The 22,045-nt window shown below is 39.5% G+C and overlaps 1 protein-coding gene across 8 annotated transcripts in view; it reads right to left on the bottom strand.

The window, feature by feature from the left end:
* Window positions 1–20,901, bottom strand: part of KLHL5 (kelch like family member 5) — a 59,526-nt gene extending 38,625 nt beyond the window's left edge. For 2 of the 8 annotated variants that reach the window (XM_061379924.1, XM_061379925.1), the window contains exons 1-2: window positions 17,930–18,021; window positions 14,089–14,240 (exon numbers count right to left, since the gene is read on the bottom strand). In XM_061379924.1, coding sequence (XP_061235908.1) covers window positions 14,089–14,168 — 80 coding nt within the window. In that variant the 5' untranslated portion in view covers window positions 14,169–14,240; window positions 17,930–18,021. Of the gene's footprint in view, window positions 1–1,336; window positions 1,744–14,088; window positions 14,241–17,929; window positions 18,022–20,740 lie in introns of those variants that run through there. The other 6 variants (XM_061379929.1, XM_061379928.1, XM_061379926.1 and 3 more) reach the window with 3 other exon arrangements.
* Window positions 20,902–22,045: the final 1,144 nt, after the last annotated feature.

Raw genomic sequence — 22,045 nt, 5'->3', positions numbered from 1 at the left:
TCTATCATATATATTATCCAGTGGCACAATTATTTGAAATTTCATAACTGAATATAACTTAAAATAGTTATTTATAGCTACCTAGTTGTTACAGCATGGTAAGACTGCTGTTATGAAGCATCAGTATGCAGGATTTCCTTTCCCTGTCATTCTAGTATTTTTGCCATTCAGTGATACAAAGAAATACACTGTGTTGACTACTAAGGATTTTTACCCTCCCCTCCCTTCCCTGAATCTTTAAAGGTTATATAAACTATAAATACTTAGTGTTTACATTATGGACTATTTTGCCCTTATACTAAACCAATTTTCCTCTTAGGAAATGCAAAACACTTAACTGCTGTAACTATATTGATCTGTCCTTAACTGGCTTTATGAAGCAGTGTACCCTTTAAAACAGCCATACTTTCTGAAATGTGTATCACTGCAAAGTTATCTTAAACATAAGAAAGCAATGAAATTTACTTGAAATGGTAAGCTAACTATCATGAACTACATGCACTATGAAACAGGAAAAATACTTCTAGTGGTGAATGAATGGCTGACTTATGCAATAAAAGGAAATAAAAAAATTAAACTGATACTTAACAAGAAAGATTATTCACTTGCCTAATTTACAACTGGTAAACACCATTCATTTAAGAATGAATTTCACAGTCTCATCTTTAGCACTGATATGTAAGAACACCACCAAAACACCTTTATAGACACAGTAAAACCATTTTTTTCTTCTTGAGAGAGTTTAAGACACCTGGACAGATAACTGCAATCACTTTAAAGCACAAATTAGTTGCCTTTCAATAGATTAAATATTATTTTTTCTTCAGGTTGCATATACACAAGGAAAATGCAATCTTTGGTTTATAATTTAAATAACTTTACAGTTTCATCTCCCTCATCTATAGAAACACGTGGAAGCACCAGATAAGAGACACAAGAAGCTTACATTTTCATAGTTTTCACTGGCATAGGACTAATTCTCAGCATAACTAAAAAATTAGTGTCCCTTCAAAACAATTTAGAAAGAAACCCATAACATTACCATGTAATGAACAGTACCTTGTTCATAGCAGCAGGTACTTGGTATACTATTTAAAACACAAGTGAGTGCATCCACATTTGTGCTTTATTTATTCACATTAACTAAAGCTGCCATTTAAAAAGGTCCTAGTAAACACTCAGAAGCATGATAGTAAATCATTTTTTGTTTCTGATGCACAGAAGCTGCCAGGTTTCTGAAGCATTTTAATCTAGAAAAAGGTTAGCCTACATATGCATGCGATCTTTAAACATGAAATGAAACCACATTTCTCATAATAGGAAAGTAATAATTAACCTGCATGAACTGCTGTCCGATTCATTTTCTTCTTCACTTGCTCTATCATCTGTCTCTTGTCTGTCAAGCCAACGTGCACCTCCACAGTCGTCTGCTGAGAATTCAAATGTAGAGATCTCTGAGGTGGATGCCATTGGCCAAGGAGGTGAATTCTGGAAATCCTGTTGGCTGGACCTTCTGTAACCAACTGATGTTAAAGGAAGGTTACCTGAATCTAAAAACTTTGTGCCACCAGTTGTTACATTTTGTCCTCTATTCCAGAAGTCTCCCTGGTGGTTTTCAATTGCGGAGTTAGGGGCTGACGCCTGATGACCAAACCACCTCCATCTGATTTTTAAAATCTGCTTCACATCAAACTCTTTACGAGAACCAGACATCCTTAGTGAAAGCCAGTGATCGTCTAGGCAACAGGGTAAGAAGCAGCACACATAAAAGATTTGTGCACCCAACCAAGACAAGAGAAACACATGCTCTGCCTGTCTGTGGCAAGCAGATTTTCTATAGGAGGGGAGAAAGCATTGCATTCAGACAAAAAAGGATTCTTTAACGGCATATAATTTGAATATCAACAAAAGGCAATAGTGAAAAATCCTCAGATAAAAAGAGGAGGTGAAACAATCACCTCAATCAGGAAAAATGCCAATCGGTTTACCCTAAAAGCTCCAAGGCTGTTTCTGTTGCTCTCCTCTGACCATTAGCTTTCAAACCCACAAACAGTATTCATTAAAGCCCTTTCAAGAGCTAAATACCACCCCCTTTTCTTAAACCACAAATGACAGAGAAGTAATTCCTGTACTGCATCTTAGAATCACTGCTTCTTACTCTGTTAACTCTTGCTACTCAGAGGGAAAAAAATCCCACAAAAAGCAAATTAAATTCTTCCTGCACTGCAGCAGAATAAATTTACAGGAAAGACTTAAAACCAGTCCAAAGATAACTGATTATGCTGGGGAGAAACTCAACTGTAAATCTTTTTTTTTTTTTTTTCCTCATTACAGGACATGCACTAACTTAAAAAGGACAAGAACAGCCTGGAAGGCTCAAGGGACTAGTACTGGGGGTTATAAAGCCTTTCATCTTGATGCGCTTTGATTCAAATCTAGGTCTGCAGTAACTGAAAATTTTCTCTTAAATGAGCTAATGGTTTCCATTCACTTATATATCATTAAAAGTGAAAGCAAGAAAAAGCTAACTGGTCATTTTCCAAGACATCAGAAACACCCCCTGCAAAACAGACAACAAAAGATGACGTCTCAAATGGCCTCTTTCTAATCATACACAATCAGCTGCTCCGGATCAGTATAAAAGTACTGTGATGGAACAGTGAAAAAGAGAGATGCATACTTTTGAGACAGAATTCCCTCTAGACAGATACTGTAATGTATTAAAATATCCAACAAAAGCTTTTGTTTGAATGAAGAAGAAAAGCCCAAAAGGACAAAAGAGACAATGACCTATTTACATTTCATATGAAAACCAGCTTATTTTTCTCTATGACATATGGAGCTAGTTAGGTATAAAATGCTGAGACTCATTCCAATCACATGCAAATAGTTAATAAGAATTTCAGAACAACAAAGAGGCACTGATTTTATCAGTCTTTCATAAACAGATCCACGTTTCAGTCCTCACAGTTCTGTTACTCTGTTCAAGACTCCAGGATACACAGGCAACAAATTTATAAATAAGTGCTTCTTTTCTACCTACAGTTTTCATCAAAAGTGAAAGTCACTATCCCTCAGATGAACATTATGAGTACATGTGATCTTGTAATCACTTGTAGTATTCCTTGAAAGAGGTTCTATACATACTCCGTACAAAAACTTAAAGCAGTGCACGATTTTACCACCAAAACCCACAAACACTGTTTCATACCCAGTGCCAGGAGTAAATCATGCTATTATCTTGGGAACCATGATGCTGAAAAGGCTAGTTTTGACCTGGAAATCTCACTCATCACTGCTGAGAACACAGTTATTTATTAAAGTGCTTTTCACAAATGCTAGCAAAGCTATCTTCTACAGAAACAGCATTCCAGCTGTTCTCTACAGAGATGCTGCGTTGCAGAACGCACACCTTGCCAGCATCCTGGCATACCATAAGCTATGTATCAAGGGCTTTGCAGCAAAATGGTATGACATGAAGACCTTACTCATCTTGTACACATACAGCTAATTGTTAAAAGCTTAACTGCAGTGTTTAAACACCATAATTTGTCTAACTGCAAGTTGTGTGAAATGACAGTATAGCTTAAAAAGTAATAACAAAACAGCACCTTTTTATTTATCCTCTCCTTACATTCTGTGTTGGTGTCAGGTGGTCATCAAGGGTGGAGAAGCAGGATGAGTGACTGTATTTGTTAACATTCATCACAGCAGCAATATATTAATTACCCATTTAACTACAAAAGTAAACTTTAACTATGTTTATTTCTGCTGGTACAGTAAATCCGTTATACAGAAGGACTGACCTGGATTCCCTTTCTTGTATAACAGACTCATTTAAAATTCAAACTGTCCCAGAACAAGTCTAGTGGCAGATTTGCAAATTCTAGCGCTTTTTCAGCACTTTCTCATTACTTACGGGGAAATGCAGCCTAATTACTGCTTTTCTTCAGCTGTAAAGCCATGGGCTCCAAGAGAGGTTAGAAAACAAAATGTGCTGTAGTTTTAAGAGTCCATAACACAAAAGTGTTTTCTATTTTCTATAATTTTTCTAGATGTCTCAAACTCTCCTCCGTACACTCTCCCAAATTATAGCTCTAAGACAGACCACATAAATATCTAAAGTACTTCTTTTTCATATAAATTAGATACAAGCTTGTATTACGAATGACAAGATGAGACAAGCGCCACTTAACTCTTCAGTTTAAATTGACAGCATTGCTCAGAGATACTTCAGGGCCTCTTCTTGATCTCGACAATCTTTATTACTATGAATAATGTATAGCTTTTATCAGGTCCCCTGCTGGGAATTAACAGACTTTTGAAATCTCAAATTATGAACTATGAGGACTTCCGCTTACTAAGACCACCCAAACCTCATCTTGTCTGGTGACTGGTGCTCACAAATCCCAAATACCTACCCATGTCTTATGGCCTCCAGTCATACGTCTAACGCACCAATGTATTTCTGAAAACTGTGAAAAAGATAAGCTGAACAGCACCATCTTAGTCAAATGCAGCTCACACAGACTTTGCAAGGATTCCAAAATATTTTTTTCATTTATTAAGGCAAAAGTTTTCATTTAATGAAAAAACACCAGTGCTTATACCCATTTTTTCTGACTTTTATCACGGTTGCAGCTGAGTAACAATTTCTATTTTGTGGTGAATCATAACATTTTGAATGCAGGTACAGTGCCCTCTGTGGGAACATAATCCTATTCATATTAACGGGGCTGTCTATACTTTGAAGACAATTTAGAGCACTCTGGTTTTGACTAATCAGATTGATATTCCCTAAGAGTGGCGCACCTGAACATGCAAGTACAAATCTTCTCTCATACAAGCAGCCTCACAAAGTAATAAATTCCTGTAGTTAGCAGTCGGGCTCAGTTTCCCAAATTCTGCTTTATGAACAAAAGGAAAACCTTTAAATGCATACCTTAAGTTAAATCTGCAATTGTGCAAATAGAACGATATGCACCAAGAACATAAGATGACAGCTTTGTAAATTACTCTCTTCAAGAACTTCAGAACAATTTATCCCCAGAGAGATATAAAAATCTTTTTTTTTTCCACTAGCCAAAACTTTACTCCACTGACATTTTTTGATATTACTTATAACATTTATTCACACAAGTGTTAAAGGAAGATTGAAATCCAGAATAACTAGTTAAAATTTAGGCAACGTTTTGCACCTAAGATGGTTCTACTGTTTATTTTAAGGGAAGATACACACTAAATTTTATTAGATACATCACTGGGCAATATAGAAAATAATTTAAATAATCAGATCTAAAGGGTTTTATTTATTACAATTTTTCCACTAGGAAGTTATGTAGATTTTCAAATAAACACAAATTTATGGATCACTTTTCTGAGGCACTTAGAGATTTCAAACCCAACACCACTTTTCATGGTAACATTTTTACTGTCACTGCCATGTTTTGGCTTCAAAAAACTATCACCACTCAACTTCAAGCAAACTCAGATACAATGTTTTCAAGGTATTCGTTCTGTCAAACAGATTTTAAATTACCAATTTTTAAATTGAAGATCTAGAGGCATAAAGGATCAGTCCTTAATACTGATGATCCTTTAAATGAAAATTAACAATGAAAATATCAAAATAACTAGACGAAGTCTGTGTCTGGACAGCAAGAATTGTTTCTCCCTTGAGGAAATACTGCTTAGCAAAAAAAGGAAATACAAAAAGATGTATTTTAGACATAACTAGGCTCATTAAGATGTGATAAAGTAATATATTATTGTCAATGTTCAGTGATCCTAGACATGTATTCCAGAACATAAGAAAAGTTCATTGACCACAAGATGTTTATCAATTAATCAAACGCATACTTACATCATTAAAAGGCATTCAATATTTAACACTTAAAAACACAGATTTTTAAAATATTAAGTTGAGGCATTAAAATAACTGTTCAAAGAAAACTGCTATCGCCAAAACCCAACTGCAATTCTGGTTATACCTATTCCTATGTTAAAAGAAATGTTAAATATTTACTTTCTTTTTGCTTCCCTATTCCTTTGTAACAGCCTCAAGATTACAAAAATAACCTCAACAAAGACTTCAGGAAGGTATCTACCTTCATGCTCTATGATTCTATAAAACAATAATCATTTCCTATTCCAAAGCTTTTTGTAAGTGCAAACATTTCTGGTTCACAGTTACACAAATAGTCCCTTACAGCAGAAACAGCATAGTTCATCCAGGTGAAAAAAAGGAAAACACCCTACAGTTACTAACTGTATGAACTTAAATACATTGTTCTGGCCAGCAGAAATGAGCTGCAGCAAAATTACTGGCACTACATTACAACTTTCTGCCACTTTGCCTTGCACATTTCTCTTGAGAGGTGCAAGCCATATGTTTAGAAACACAGACTTCAGAGCAGTCAGCTTAACAGTAGCATGAAAAGAGCGGTATGAAGCAACAGCATGGTTTGCTGTCTATTTTATTCAGATAAGGAGGGAGAAGGGGAGAAAGATTTCCATATATAATAGAAGACTACACTGTCAGATCCTAGGCTCAAGCATCATACTGGTTCACCCAGAACAACAGTTGTGATCCAACACATTTATGCTTCTTTAACATTAAAACATTAACTGAATTTCTACCTATTCAAGTAATACTCAAGCATTATCAGGAATTGCACCATCTACAAGTAAAACTGCAATGCAGAGCTATGCCTGAGCAAACAGAACAGTAAGTCCTCTGAAGCTTATTCACCCTGGAAAATTTTGCATTCTGAGTATATCAGGTCAGATGTGGTTTTTCCATTAAAACTCATTTATCTTACAAAATGGACAACACTGTGAAAAGCCAGTCCCCCAGATCACAAAAGCAGTTTTTGGTACCAAAAGGCTGAAGTAGCCACACAAAGATCAAGACAAGTAAAAAGTTCCCAGTTAATGCACTCAAATACTGGTACTGCTGAGTCTAATGAAAACAACATAAAGTCATACAATCTAGAAATACTGTAACACTCCAGCACAAGTCATCTACTCTAGAAATGTCACTGTTAAGGAAGAGTGGTAACAAAACCACTGCTCTGCAGATATTTAAAGTAGTCTTGCCAAAAGAAAAGCAAGTTTTAGAACCAGTTTAGGAAGGTATTGACTAATAAAGCTACAAAAGGCCATATACCAGAGGCAGGACTGCAGCAAATCCAAACAAAGTAACACGGAGATAGTTTCCTTCTATCACGATGATACAAGCACACCTTTGTAGGTAGATTTGCAGGCAAACTGAAGAAGATATCTTTACAATTTTTCCAAGACAGCAGCAGCTTTATTTCACCATGAGGCATTCAGTTAGTCTCAAAAACCCACAGAAAAATGGGTAAAGGAAAACACTACTAACATTGTCAACAGCAGAGTGGATGCTTGTTTGATAAAAAATGACAGGTACTCAGCTCTGCATAAGGCCCTTACAGAAAACTGTCAGATCACAAAACTGTAGAAGAACAGTGAAGTAGATTGGCAAGCAATTAGGTAATACAAGATAGTGCTCCATGTCAGACTATGCAAATATCTAAGAAAAATATATTAAGTTCCATGGGCAAAAAGTTTACACTGTATTTAAATGTCAAGCTATGTAATGCCACAGCAGCTGAAGCAACGTATTTCAACATAGAGGCTTGAGCATTCTAAATGAATGATCCAGCACCAAAAGACATCTGAAGAGACTCATTATTTCTCTCTCAATGTGGACCTCTGCTTAATTAGCAGCTTCAGTTATCACCCCCCACCTCCCAGTTGGGATTTTCAGCTGCATAAGGGGTAACATATAAGGATATAATTTTATTACATATTTCTAAAACAAATGGTGTGACCTCATCTGGAATTCCTTGTATGCAAATTATCACTGCATCTCAAAAACAGTGTTACAGAATACAGGGTTCACAGAAAGGCAACACAAATGATCAAAGTATAAAACCAACAATCATCACACTAAAAGGCAGAATGCTTTAAGAATCATCTCAATGTTTATAAGTATCATATTAATGTTTATAAGAAACATATGACTCATTACTATGAAAAACTGAACTTTTATTTAGTTTTGAAAATCAATGTTGCATCTATAGATGACACGCACTTAGAATATTTTAGGATCCCAATTGTGCATAACATCCCAGATGTCAAACAGAACTTCTGCAAATCCTTGCAATATTAATTCTACCACTGCACTCCACCTGGAGTTGAACCTCACAAGCGACATCAAAGGCAACACAAATGACTTTTACAGGTACACTAAAGGAAGACTAGGGAATGTGGGCCTGCTGCTGAATGGGGCAGGGCCCTGGTGGCAGAGGACGTGGCAAAGGCCGAGGCAAAAGACAAGACACCAAATGCCCTCTGACTTTGTCTTTCTAGCAAGCCTGCAGAACTTCATGAAGTTCACCAAGGGGAAGCACAAAATCCTGCACATGGGGAGGAACAATCCCATGTGCCAGTATATGCTATTGGTCACCCGGCTGGAAAGCAGCTTTGCAGAAAAGGACCTTGGTGACTGCCAAGCATGGTAACTACATATACAGGAGGTGAAGAAATCAACTCATGAGTTCCATGCTACTGAATGTTGCTTCATAACAGGTTATTCTTACCCCCCTGCTAAATGAAAATTACTTTTGTTTACATGTATATAAAAGATGAAAGAAAAAGTGTTTTACTTTTTAAAGAAATACTTTGGAAGCATTTTGTTAGAACATTGTCAAAATGTGTACATGCACATGTTCTATCCCCCTCCAGTATGGTATTAAGATTTTCTATATGCCAGCTCTAGATATATATTATTTACTTCAATATGTATGGTACAGAAGAGCATTTTTCCAGTTCAGCTTGCCAGTAATGATTGCTCCTTATACAGCTCATTGAACACAGATGAAGCAGTGACTATGCAAGAAATGCCACACAAAAATTATTTCAATTACTTATTAAATATATGAATTATAGAAAAGATTTCTACAAGCACATTTAAGGGTTCATATTCCAATTAAGGACGTGTGAGATGAATCCTCAACAATCACTACTAAAAATCCTGTTTATAATTAGACACACTAGCAGCTGACAGATATACATTACTAGAAATTATTATCTTGTAGAGTAGGAAACCCAACCCTTTCATCTCATTTCTCCATTACAACTGACATTTACATCACTAACTCTAAATTTGAAATTAAGCACTGAAATGAGAGATCAGTACCAGACAGCAGGATTCATAATCAAATAGCCCCAGCAATGCTTAAATTGGATTATACCAATATTTGTTTATAAATACATAATAAAATGTGTTGTATTACTTGCTTTAATTACAGACATTGTATCTCAATGTTAGGGTTTTTCATGTTACAATAAAATTCGCGAAGTTGTAAAAGCAACATGATTAAATTAGAGATGTTAATTAAAGGTTTCCATTGATTTTAACCAGTGATTTGGCTCAGTAAATATTAAGAAAAAAACATGCAGAGCAAATCACGGTACATTTAATTATCCCCTTCATTCTAAAACAAAACTAGTCTTCTGCTTTGGGTCAATATTGCTTAAAATAAAATGTATCCAAAGCACATAAGGAAAAATATCCTTTAATTCTGTACCTGAATAATATCAAATCTCAGATTAAACTATGTCTCAAGTCACCTTGTATCCCTAAATATAATGAGAAAACTGTTTTCTTATGTTCTCCATTCTACCTCTGCAGTTTCATGTAGGTTCCCCACTGTTGGTTATTTCAAAAGCTCTTCTAACAATAACTCCAGTTCTCCTACATGCTTCGTCTCAATATAGTCTCCCTAACCTGGACTCACACATATGCCTCCCTACTAACTACCAGGATAGGCAGGACAAACAAATCCTTTGTCATATCCAAACCCAGAAGCAATGGGTTCATCAGCTGGCAGGTTAAGCAGTATTGCTTATTTGGCCTTCACTACCTACCCATATTTTCAAAACCTTTCAGGAATTTAAACACAATAAAAGCTCCATTCTGTCAGAACTTGACTGGAATTGGCAAGTAGACAGAAATATTACTAGGGAGGAACTGATAAACCAACAGACATAAAGCCACCTTGTCTGGAGAACTTACAGACTCACGAGCTGCTGATCTTTTGCTTCTTAGGATGCACAACTGCCTTAGCTTGAGTGGCTGTGTATCACTTGAGTTTAGGATTTAGAAACAAAGTAAAACAGAAATCATCACAATATCCGATTGCTCAAACACAACTACGAGCTCCTACCCTTTCACAACTGCGTACAACTGAAATGACCTCGAGAAAGAAGGCAACAATGGCAGAAATCTACACTACCTATTAAACCTTTAAATCACTAAAGAACTTGCAGAGTTAACTGCTCAGCTATCCTAAGAAACATACTAATCCCCATCTTTACTGCCTCAGCCCTCGTTTTACAGGGATCCTAAAATGTTTTTTGTTCTTCATAGATAGTGAAATAGACAACAGCAAAATAAATAAACTGCCAGAAGGAACACAGGATAGTAATGCAAACTGTTGGCACTCCAAAAGGTATGAGGTTCACTATACCGTGCTCAAAAAAGAGAAAACTCAGTCTTAGACGGCTAAACTGTCAGAAGGTGCAACTGAGAAATAACTTTTATTGTTTGATAACCATTATGCTTGTTGTTCTTTTTCCCCTGTGTTTGGTCTTCCTGTTTGTTTGTTGCGGTGGGAATTGCTGTTGTTGGTTTTTATTTTTGTTTTGTTTTTAATTTCTCTCCTATCTCTCCTCTCTAAATCTTTAGGCAAATACGAAACTAACCTTGTACTACTGCGTACGGATCTCACAAGATTTAGACTGTCTACAATCATTGCCCACCTATCCTCCCCGTTCAAAGTTCGAAGAATTCCTAATTTAGCTTTCAATACTTATAAAAAGTATTTATCATCCATTGAGCTTCAATAATGCTTGAATATTTACTGAAACTATCCCTTAATCTGTTTAAAGTACAACTGTATTTTTGTCAAAACATCAGTCAATTTCCTATGCAACAGTGCAGTTTAAATTTGTATTTGTTGAAGAAAAAAAGAATTTATCAACAAGTGAGAGAAGGTGCAAAAAAAGTTAAGCTCTATTACTTACCACTTGATCTGCCCACATGTTTATAAACTTATACTTTTAGTCAATTTCTTTTATTTCCTCGGGATACACTCCCAAGTTTAAAATGCTATGGTTCTTGGTGAAGACCTTGCTAAGCTTCATCAAGTTATAACATCATTAAATGCTCTAGTTTCTGAATGCTTTAATTGTAGTTTGAATGAACAAGCTTGTGATACATTTACATCTAAAATATCATTTCTCTTACTGAATGTAAAAGAGAAAGATTTAAACCCTGATTTCATCTTTGGCAAGGACCAAGTGACCATTTAATATTCAAAAGTACTTCTGTTCAAAGTATTAGAATATTTTAGATTATCTACAAGACAAATGCATACGGATATAATGAATAATCAATGTAGAATACTTTACTTATCTGGAAGGCAACTGTCAGGCTAATAGCTTATTTGTGCAGAAGTCAACATAGAACATCTGCTCTAGCAACAAGAGCTTGCTTCCAAACAATCCAGTCACCAAAACCACTGACAAAACCCTCATCTTCCTGTGAGCTTCTCCCATGTCTCCTCACCACATACATACTGAATGTAAACATTAATTTGGTAATTCAGCCATATTACTATTTGTATTCTTTACAGTTCAGGTTAGTAAACTTCTCTGGACTTGATTCTTGCCTTACGGTAGACTAAGAAAATGCACCATACTACATAGCCAGGTGCTGTGAATATTTCATTTGTTCTATGGGTATACTTTAAACTGATTTTAACAAGTTCTGCTGGCTGTGAAACTGAGGCTACAGTAAGCATAAGAATGGTGTGAATTCTGGGGTTTTTTTTATAATGAATGATACTATTTCCACCCAAATCAACTCAGACCTGTACTAGACAGATTATCATCATGCCTATAGAGCATGCGTAATTTTTGATACCTGTATCCTCTTACAGCTTCGTAACATATTGGAGAAAGGGAGGTAGAGGAGATGGAAGACACATCAGAGAAACAACCAGCACTTAAAAAAAAAACCACTAAAAGACATTTCAGATCATGCAGTTCTCTCCTTTTGGTTCTAAATAGCTATGACTGCACAATAGCTCTGCATACTTTGAAAGAAATTTTTGAGAGCAGGAGGGTATAAAGACCCTCTTCTTTCCTCTCTCTCCCTTTATTGATCTTTCCCTTTTATGAGCAATGTATACTGAAAAAAGATTCAAAAGTGCCGGAAATAAAAAGGATGCTTAGAAAGTGAAACTGCTTGGAGTTTGATAGGCTGCAAGATCTTCCTATTTAAAGTCAATATTCAAAAGTGTTATGTGTAAACAGTTCCTGCAGTTGCAAATAGGGACACCAATACGCTACACTGAGCATGGAAGGGTTACAACACCATAAGCAGATCACACTACCACACTTTCTCACTTGTTCTGAAAAAAAATAATATCTGTCAAACATGGAAGGAAGAATAATAAATACAATCTGCTCCATCTAAGTCCACCTTCTAAAATGTATTGTCCATTAATTAAACTGATTAAAAAAAAAGGTGAGAAGAGAGAACTTCTGGGAAACTATTTGGAAGCAGATACAGCAGAAATAGTTTAAAAATAGAAACATGTCACTCAACTGAAAACTTACAACAGCAATGTCTAACTGTTTCCTATGTTTAAATCTTCAAAAGATGGTCTTTTTTGTTTTCTTTCTTGGTAATTGCTATTAATATGGCATTTCAAAATAAAGTTGTACCTCGGGTACTATTTAGTAAAGAAAGCATTTCCTGCAGAACCGCTTTTCTTACAGGGCTAAGTTCTAACCAGAACAGAGATTGGAGGGGAGGGATTCCTTTTTAAACAAACACATAATACTATAATCACAAAACAAAGAGCAATGAAAGAAATAATAATCACTGTTCTGGCCTCATAATACCCAGCCTTTCACAAAATGAATTGCTTCTTCATTTAATATCATCCTTTCCAATGCTACTGGTGTAATGCTTTGCCAAGGTGACAATTGCTTTGTTGTTGTAGACAGCCAGCCTATCTAGCTGAACAAAAAGTCTTCAGTTGCAACCCACAAGAAATAACTAAGGAAAGACTATTAGAAACATGTCTAAGAACATTATCCACAGCACTCGTTAGTTACTTAGGCTTTCATTCTTTTTAGGTAAGACACATTCTGCTCCTCCTCTCCACCATACAAAATCCAGTTAAGTGGGGGCATGAGAAACACCTTACATTTTCAAGGCATTTTTCAAAGGCTTAAAAGGCTGTAATTATGCAAAACACTTGGGCAAGCTGTGGCTTTTTAAAACTGTAAGGGGTGACATTTCTCAAAGTTAAAAAGGTCTTTAGGTAGGAAAGGCGCTTACATTCTATATCTGTTCTATGTCTAGAACAATTGATACAGTCTTTCATGAACTGCTCCCACCACTGATGTGTAATACAGGGCCATGGGAGTTTTCACAAAATACAGTAGAATGTTGATTAAAATGTCAATTTCTTGAACTGGAAAGCACTGCAAATTTTAAGAAAGTTGGTTAAAGTATTACTAATTTTTAAATGAAGTTCAGTTCTTTGCAATAGTCAACAGAACTTATATTGACTATATGGACAAAAGTATCAACTAAGGCAGTGGGACAAGTCTATCCAGACACATTTTTGAAGACATAAAGCCAGTGTTCTACCTTAAATTTTACTGTATTACAAAAACAGTCTTCTACAATTTTATAAACAGTTTTCCATTAATTCTGACAATCTGATGGATGCTTTTGGAAGAATCCAAATTACTAAGAACTATTCTTCCAAGTATATGCTGTTGTTCTGGAAGACATCAGGATTTTTAACATCACTCAGAATTGATGTAATTAATTGGCAAAGTATTCTTCTGAACAGATTGAAATCAATACCTCTCTCATCTTTAAAGAAATTCATCCTCTGGAAAAATGCCTAATTGCATAAGTCCACAAGACGTAATTATTAATCATCATCTCTGCTTGATAGTTAGTGATTTTACCTTGCAGTACAACAGGAATACGGATTTCTCCCATAGTGACCGACCTTGCCAGCTCCTTCTCTCCAGAGTACACCTGACATTTGTTTCAAATTCTTTAACTTCCACGAGCACTAGAAGAAAAGGTGCAGGCCCAGCCTAAAAGTTCTGACAATCTGGAAGAGGCTGGCTATTTGGTAAGTAGAGCTAACGCATTTTGAACTACTGCAAAATAATGGAAAAATAACCCCCAAAACCCAAAACCCAAAGTCTGTTCTCAAAGCAAATTCTGAGGAACCTTAGCAGTTCCAATAATCTTTAAAGCCCAGAAAAGTGCTGATGTTACCTATGGTGGTAGGTACCAACAAGGATATAGGTTGACTGAGGAGAGAAAGAAATGAAAAACAGGCAAAAAGGGGGAAAAAAAAAAAAGCCTGACCGGAGGTCAATCCTTTATGACCAGAAACTAAATAAAGCCTATTGTTCCCTAAAAAACATGTCAGTCACAAAGGACTGTTTTCCCCAATTACCTGATGCCAAACATATGTGACTCAGTGACAGTAATTTTCTGATTATCATTGCTATTGGGCTAACAGGTTGGTTGGGAAAGACCACTAAACAGACAAGCGAGAGGATAAATAAAATGGTGTTAGCATCTTTGCAGACAGAGACGAATCTCAGGGAACCTGAAGGAAGACCAAGTGACACTTGTTCGAGTTCCATTCCCATGTTCTAATCCTATGCTTTTATCAAACTTGAGTAAAGCCAGAAGACAACATCAAGCTTAAGCAGGTGCCTCCCAACCTCTATCTAGGCACTGAGCTTGTGGCATCAGGTACCAAATGCATCATTCTGCTATCCAATGCTAAAACACCTGGTATTGGCAAGAGCAATGCAGGGTGACAAACAGGTTCTGGTGTTATAGAAGCCCACACTAAATGAAAACCCACATTAGTGGACTAATATAACATGAAATACTGCCCTGTTGTTGGTACCGATGATTACTATAGCTAGTGGCAGTGGTTTGACTGCCAAAGTCTGTATCACCTCAGCAACCATAAACTTGGAACAGGCTCCTTAGGTATCCTGCAGTCATTTTCTTATAGAATGGTTTGGGTTCAAAGGGACCTTAAAAATCAAGTTCCAACCCCCCTGCCATGAGCAGGGACACCTTCCAGTAGACCAGGTTGCTTTTTGGGACCATAGAAATAAAAATACCAAAGTGCTATTTTTATATCTGTTTCTAAGTATAAGAAGCTTATAAGGATGAATTTCATTTAGCCCAAATCCTCGCTATATTAACTAAAAGTGGGGGGTGGGAGGGTGGGGGGAGTAGAGGGGTGTAGAAATACATAGCTGAAATATAAAAGAAATGTATAATTAATCTATACAAATAAAATAAGAATACTGAAATTTCTTCCAACAGTTTAATAAGGAGCAACACAAAGAAATGAGAGGACAGCAATGGACTAAACTCTAAACTTCCCAAACTCATGAATGTGATGGCCATGCATCAAAAATGCCCAGAGAAAATCAAGACCTTGTAATAACTACACACAGAATTTTCAAGTACTTTGCCGTCATCTGTAATGAAAACTGTATCTCAAAGGTTGGGTACTTCCAGGCTAGAACATTCCCAGAAGGTAGTTACAAGGACACTGCAGCTGGTGCTCAGCTATTACTCTGGGCTAAATTTATTTTAAACAAGCTTCCTGTTATTCCTGCATGTAGAACTACAACATTCCTCTGGACTTGTGCTCCTGGAAAGCTAGTCAAAGGTTACAGCCCCCCTGAACATAATTACATAACACATTATTCCAGTTAAGTTTAAGAACCAGAGAAGTAGGAAAAATACAAAACAGAACAAATTATAAATCACAGAATGGTTTGGGTTAGAAAGGACCTGAAGATCATTTGGTTCCAATCCCCCTGCATGGGCAGGGACACCTCGCACTAGACCACATCACCCAAGGCTCGGTCCAGCCTGGCCTTGAACATTGACAGGGATGGAGCATTCACAACTTCTATGGGCAACCTGTTCAGTGCCTCAGACCCTCACAGTAAAGAACTTCTTCCTTATACCCAATCTAAACTTCCCCTAAGTTTTAACCTGTTCCCCCTTGTCCTATCACTACAGTCCCTAATGAAAAGTCCCTCCCCAGGGTCCTTACAAGCCCCCTTCAGAAACTGGAAGGCTGCTACGAGGTCTCCATGCAGTTTCTTTTCTCCAGGCTGAACAGTCCCAAATTTCTCAGCCTGTCTTCATACGGGAGGTGCTCCAGGCCCCTGATCATCCTCATGGGCCTCCTCTGGACTTGTTCCAACAGTTCCATGTCCTTTTTATGTTGAGGACACCAGAACTGCACTCAATACTCCAAGTGAGGTCTCACAAGAGCAGAGTAGAGAAGTGGTAGAGGTCATGCTCCTTTTGATGCAGCCCAGGATACGGTTGGCTTTCTGGGCTGCGAGCACACACTGAAGCTGGCTCAAGTCCATTTTCTCATTGACCAATACCCCCAAGTCCTCCTCCGCAGAGCTGCTCTGAATCTCTTCTCTGCCCAGCCTGTAGCTGTGCCTGGGATTGCTCTGACCCAGGTGTAGGACCTTACACTTGTCATGGTTAAACTTCATGAGGTTGGCATCAGCCCACCTCACAAACGTGTCAAGGTCCCTCTGGATGGCATTCCTTCCCTCCAGCGTATCAACCGAACCACACAGCTTGGTGTCACTGGCAAATTTGCTGAGGGCGCACTCAATCCCACTGTCCATGTCACCAACAAAGATGTTGAACAAGACTGGTCCCAACACTGATCCCTAAGGGACACTACTCGTTACAGGTCTCCAGCTGGACACCAAGCCCTTGACCTCAACTCTTTGTGTGTGGCCATCCAGCCAGTTCTTTATCCACCGAGTGGTCCATCCATCAAATTTATGTCTCTCCAGTTTAGAGACAAGGATGTCATGCAGGAAAATAACATCTGCTGTTAAAAATGGTATATGGTAACTTTCCAGTGGTGTAACAGATGATGATACAGCGAGAAAGACCATCTCTCTTCTATATTTGTATCACAACATGAATAAATTGTAGGGAATAAAGGCGTACATTTATCAACATTCCCAAAGCAGAGAGATCTCGCAGTCAAGAAAGCAGATTTTTTCATTTTGGTAAAACCTAGTATTCCTAAATTAATTTAATTGCTTTTCTCACCCTCCCCTGGTTTTTCAGCAGTATTTGATTTTACAAAGAGTTCAGATAAAGCTAGATTTGTGCATGTATTAATGTTTTCAACATTCTTTTATCCCTTTGCTTTGTGTAAATGTCAAAGCTATTCCCTTTGAAAATTACTTTAACTTAGAACAGTCCTACTACTTTCCTCCTAAAGAAAAAAGAAAGAAAGCGAAAGCCATTCAGTATTACTGGCAATAAGATTTGACTGTGCAGTTGGTGGGCCTCTATTCATAAGCACTTCTCTAAAGCAATTATTTTCTCTGACAGATTAAGTATCAACTTTTCCTTCTTTTCCTATAATGATTAAAAGATTCAAACTTAAGAGGTTTCTCATGCATTGTGATAAGATGAAAACTGAACTTTACAGTAATGCTGGCAGTCTTCAATAAAGCATGCTGTGATAAAGAGCAGAAGTGATGAAATCACATAGAAATGTTCCAAACACTAGGATGTGAAGTCCACAAATGCAAAACCAAGTCCTGCTTCTGTACCCTTACCAGAAGGAAGACCTCACAAGGCACATTACACAAAAAAGATGAAATTTCAGGTGTAAGGAAGACCTAGTACCTTTGTGGGCTAAAGTCATGTTCCTTGTAGCATAACTTACTGTTAGAATTGAGTAAATACAATAATTACCTATAAAACCAGAATGATCTCTAGGTGTTCGAAGAGTCACGTAGTTCCATTTGTTTTCCTCTTTCCAAAAATTTGAGGTAGCAGAAAAAAATCTGGAGGCAGAAAATTAACAGTGCAGACAAATAAGAACCAGCCATTTGGGGGGTGGGGAATAAATCTTGAAAGCAGATTTACTCTATTCAGACACAACTTCCTTCTACTCATCCTGTGATTCCTAAACTTTCTGAGGCATGCAATACAAGGCATGTCACTACAAAACTGTCACCTTTGTTCCTTCTACAACTTCACATGTATCAACAAAGACTCCAAAGAAAGAGGGGAAATTAGTATGAAATTTGAATATATAAGCTCTCAAGAAATATTGGGTTGCAAGGCAGTGTCTGTTTTTTAGACTCTCAGCGCATTTTCACCCCTACCTTCAGCTAGCTGCAATTCCATGACGGAAGGAGCAGTGCTGAACTGCTCCGCCACAGAAAGCACTTAAACTGAACACTCCTACTGAAGAGTAACATTGACTGAATAAAGCTAAGTACCACCACTAAACATGCTTCAATAAATGGAATGGCTCTATAATAATTACTTATGCATACTGTTACCATGGTTCTCAACCCTTTCCTGTTTACAGGCCGCTATAAACTTTCTAGCCAAAGTAAAACATCTAGTCAAAAACCCCTAGCCTGCTGAAACAGTATGCATCTACTTTGCACTCAGCACCAAACAAATAGACTACATGCAATGATTATTTTCACTTTAAAGTGAAGGAAAACATAGGACACCTGCAGGCATAACACAATACCTAATATTTGACCTCTTATGGTCTGATCTTTTTTACTAGCTGCAAGAACCTTCTACCTGTCTGAATAGTGGCATCAACTCATTCTTGCACCTGGGGCACATAGCCTCATCTCTCCCACATGATCATTTTTTAAGGCTATACAACCAATTAACACATCTATTTATGGTCAGCAGTTGCTTTGTTGGTAACTTCGGATAAAAGATATTCTTATGAAAAAAAAAGCAAAGTGGATAGTTAGGTTTGTAATTAATGCGTTCTACTTGGTAAGATTGCAATTTAATTGAGGCAAGCTTTCCCATTGTAAAAGTTTTGTAAGGGCAATGTAAAAATCACACTGCAGTTTCTTCAGAGCTGTAAAAAATTTCATTATGGGTCATGTTATGTCCGATTAGGTAATCTTCTTTACCCAATCATGAAACACTGAATTACACCCAAAAAGCACAAGACATTGATTGACACAACCAAAGAACAAGCTTTTTAAAAGTGCTTGTGACACAAAAGTCCAGAGAGTTGGAATAAGTTCACCAGTATGAACTGTCACTGTTCGCACCAGTTTGCAATCACTGTTTGACCATAACGGTCTAATGGAAGATTTTTTTTCATCTTCACACAAATTCTTTTCTATTTTAAATTTGCAGTCACCGCAATCCTGTGAAACACAATGTGTTAAAAACTACTGCCACGGAGCAAAGACGCTGGCTCCGGTAGCCGACCTGCCCACCCAGAGGACATGCTCGGGGGATAGGTCAGTGAAGTCGACGCAGGGCAAAGAAAACACTACCTGATTTAGATTAGGGTTACTGTTATTATCATTTTGGTTCTATCCTGCTCCTTACCATTGTTCAGGAAGGGGAAAACAGGAAAAACACGAGATGGGAACACAGTGTCCTACGAAGTCTCAGAACAAGGCTTTTTATTTTTTTTTGTAGATACTCCTCCATATACGCCTCTGGAAATTCTCATGCAAAAACACCTTCATGAGAAACGATCAGATATCGTTTCTGGCAAAACTGGTGAACTGCTCGTGAAAATACATCTTGTGATCCGTTTTATTAAAAAGGACCCATCCCCACAATACACAGTTTGTCTAGATACAAAAGCTACGCTGCCATAATCGTGAGTTCAAAGTGGTGGCCTTATTCATGCTAGTAAGAAGACTTGAGTGGTATTTTTACTTGAAAACAGGACTGCACTTGGAGTTCAGTTTGTGTAATTGCATTATGGACTTTTAAGTAAAAGCAAAGAACAAGCCCGAGCGTTCCCTTTTCCCCGCTGTGGCGTTACTGGATACAAACAGGCATCGCTGCTAAACCACCGTGACGATCAGCCGCGGACGGCTCAGCTGCGGCCGGACTGCCACGCTGCATCACTGCTCACACCGCTGAGCCAAGGGAGTTCAAAGCTCAAAGCCACAAAAAGGCTTCAAGGAAAACCATGAGCCAATAACATCCATAAACAACAGTTGTTTGATGTTCAACACTTATACTTCTTTTTTCTTCCCCGTGTAACGACACCACTCCCCATCATGCCGATTTGGCAGTCGCTGCTCTGCTCTGTCCGACTACTCTTAAAATACAACAAAATGTAGTTTTCCACTGTTTCATACTCTGACCGCGAAGGTTAAGATACAAACACACGAGCAAACACCTGAAAGCTCAGTGTTAACCGCACTTTTACCGGGTCCCCGCTCTGACCCGAGCCGGACACTTACCCCGCTCCCCAGGCGGAGCCCCCTACGACAGCCAGCACCCCCCCCACACTGCTGTCCGCGTTTCCCCCAGGCTCCCACCCCGTCCCCGCCCGGCGGGGCTGCCACAGCAGCGGGCGCTGCCACCGCTCCCCTCCCCCGCCGCGGGGCGCTGCTCGGGGCGGCAGTCGGCAGGAGAGAGCCTGGCGGAGCAGAGAGCAGGGCGGGAGCCCGTCCCTCACCAGCGCTCCCCTCGCTTTCTCCTCCCCCTCCCGGCAGCCCCAGACCCCCCCTCCTCTAGCTGCCGAGCCCCAACCGCCCTTCTCACCTCTCAAGGTCCGGGAAGGGGGCGAGGTTGAGAGAGGGCGGGGAAAGGGAAAAAAAGGGATGGAGGCCCCGTCACCCCCGCCCCTCCCGCTCCGCTCCGCCCCGCCCCGCCCCGGCGGCAGCCAGCGCTCTTGCTCCGCAGCGGGAGGCCACGGGCACTGGGGCGATGCTGCCCCGTCAACACCGGGTCCCCTCGGGCCCCGATCCTGGCCCCTCCCCTGCGCGCGCGGGCACCTCCGGGGAGGGCGGGGCGAGGCGAGGCGAGAAGGGCCCCAGGGGCGGGGCGAGGCGGGACGCGAGGACACGCCCCCTGCCCGCCGAGCCGCCGGCCCCGCCTCCTGCCCCGGGGCGGGGAGCGCGCGCCGCCGCCGCCACCCAACCGGCGGTCTCCGCGCGCCCGAGGGCAGGGGCAGAGCGTGGCCGCGCGTGGCAGGGCGGTGGCTGCTGCCGCTCCCCTCAGGCTGTGGCCGCTGCCCCGCGCCGCGCTCCCTCTGTCGGCGGGGCAGTGGAACGGCGGCCAGGACGATCCCGTCTGGGGGGGGTTTTCTGGGTTCCAAGGCCTCGGCCCGGCCCGGGCACCCCTGCGAGCCTTCTAGAACCATAAAGCCCTGCACTCCCCCGGCCCGAGCTTTCACACTGAGGTGAAATAAATCTGCGGTGACACACGAGGCAGTCATTGACACCCCCGCTCCAGACCCTGGCACCGTGTGGTGCTGAGGCGGTCTGTACTTGCGTCTAATGGGCACATACACACCAACCGTTGCCAGCCTTGTTATGCAGCACCTTATCGATGACCTCTGCCTTGCAAAGAAAGTATGATTTTCTGAATTAATAGACTGTGTGACATTCAGATGTGCCTCCAACTGATCAAACTGATTTAAGGGTGCACAAGATCATTGCTGAGGCGTGGCAGTGTGAGTGTGATGTGGTAATGAGGCATATAGTGCTTTCTTTGCCTAATTCTGTAAGGAAATGTGGTCTACATGCTGTGTGCTTCGCCTACCCGTTCTCATCCTGGCTGACTTTAAACCATTTAGCTGACTTTAACTAAATTTGACCTAAGGACAGGGTTTTCAAAAGTACTAATTCTTCCAGCTGGGCAAAAATTATTAGCTAGGTGGAGGGAAGCATGTTCCCAGGAAGGAAAACTAATCTTTTTGAGGTCAGTTGGAGGGTGAAGCCACACACATGCACATGATTCAGCTACACTACATGCACAGAGCTGCCTGAGGGCAATTGTGTCTGAAGCTTAGGGTGCCCGTGTCCCTGGGGGATGAGTGGACAGATCATATACGTGCCTCCTGAA

The sequence above is a fragment of the Neopsephotus bourkii genome, unplaced genomic scaffold (assembly GCF_033783945.1).
Source record: "Neopsephotus bourkii isolate Nb327-2 ecotype Australia unplaced genomic scaffold, CSIRO-AGI_Nbou_v1 NB_1780, whole genome shotgun sequence".
In the NCBI taxonomy this organism is placed as follows: domain Eukaryota; kingdom Metazoa; phylum Chordata; class Aves; order Psittaciformes; family Psittacidae; genus Neopsephotus; species Neopsephotus bourkii.
Note: the sequence above shows the minus strand (reverse complement) of the source record. Positions and strands in the feature narration are given on the sequence as shown.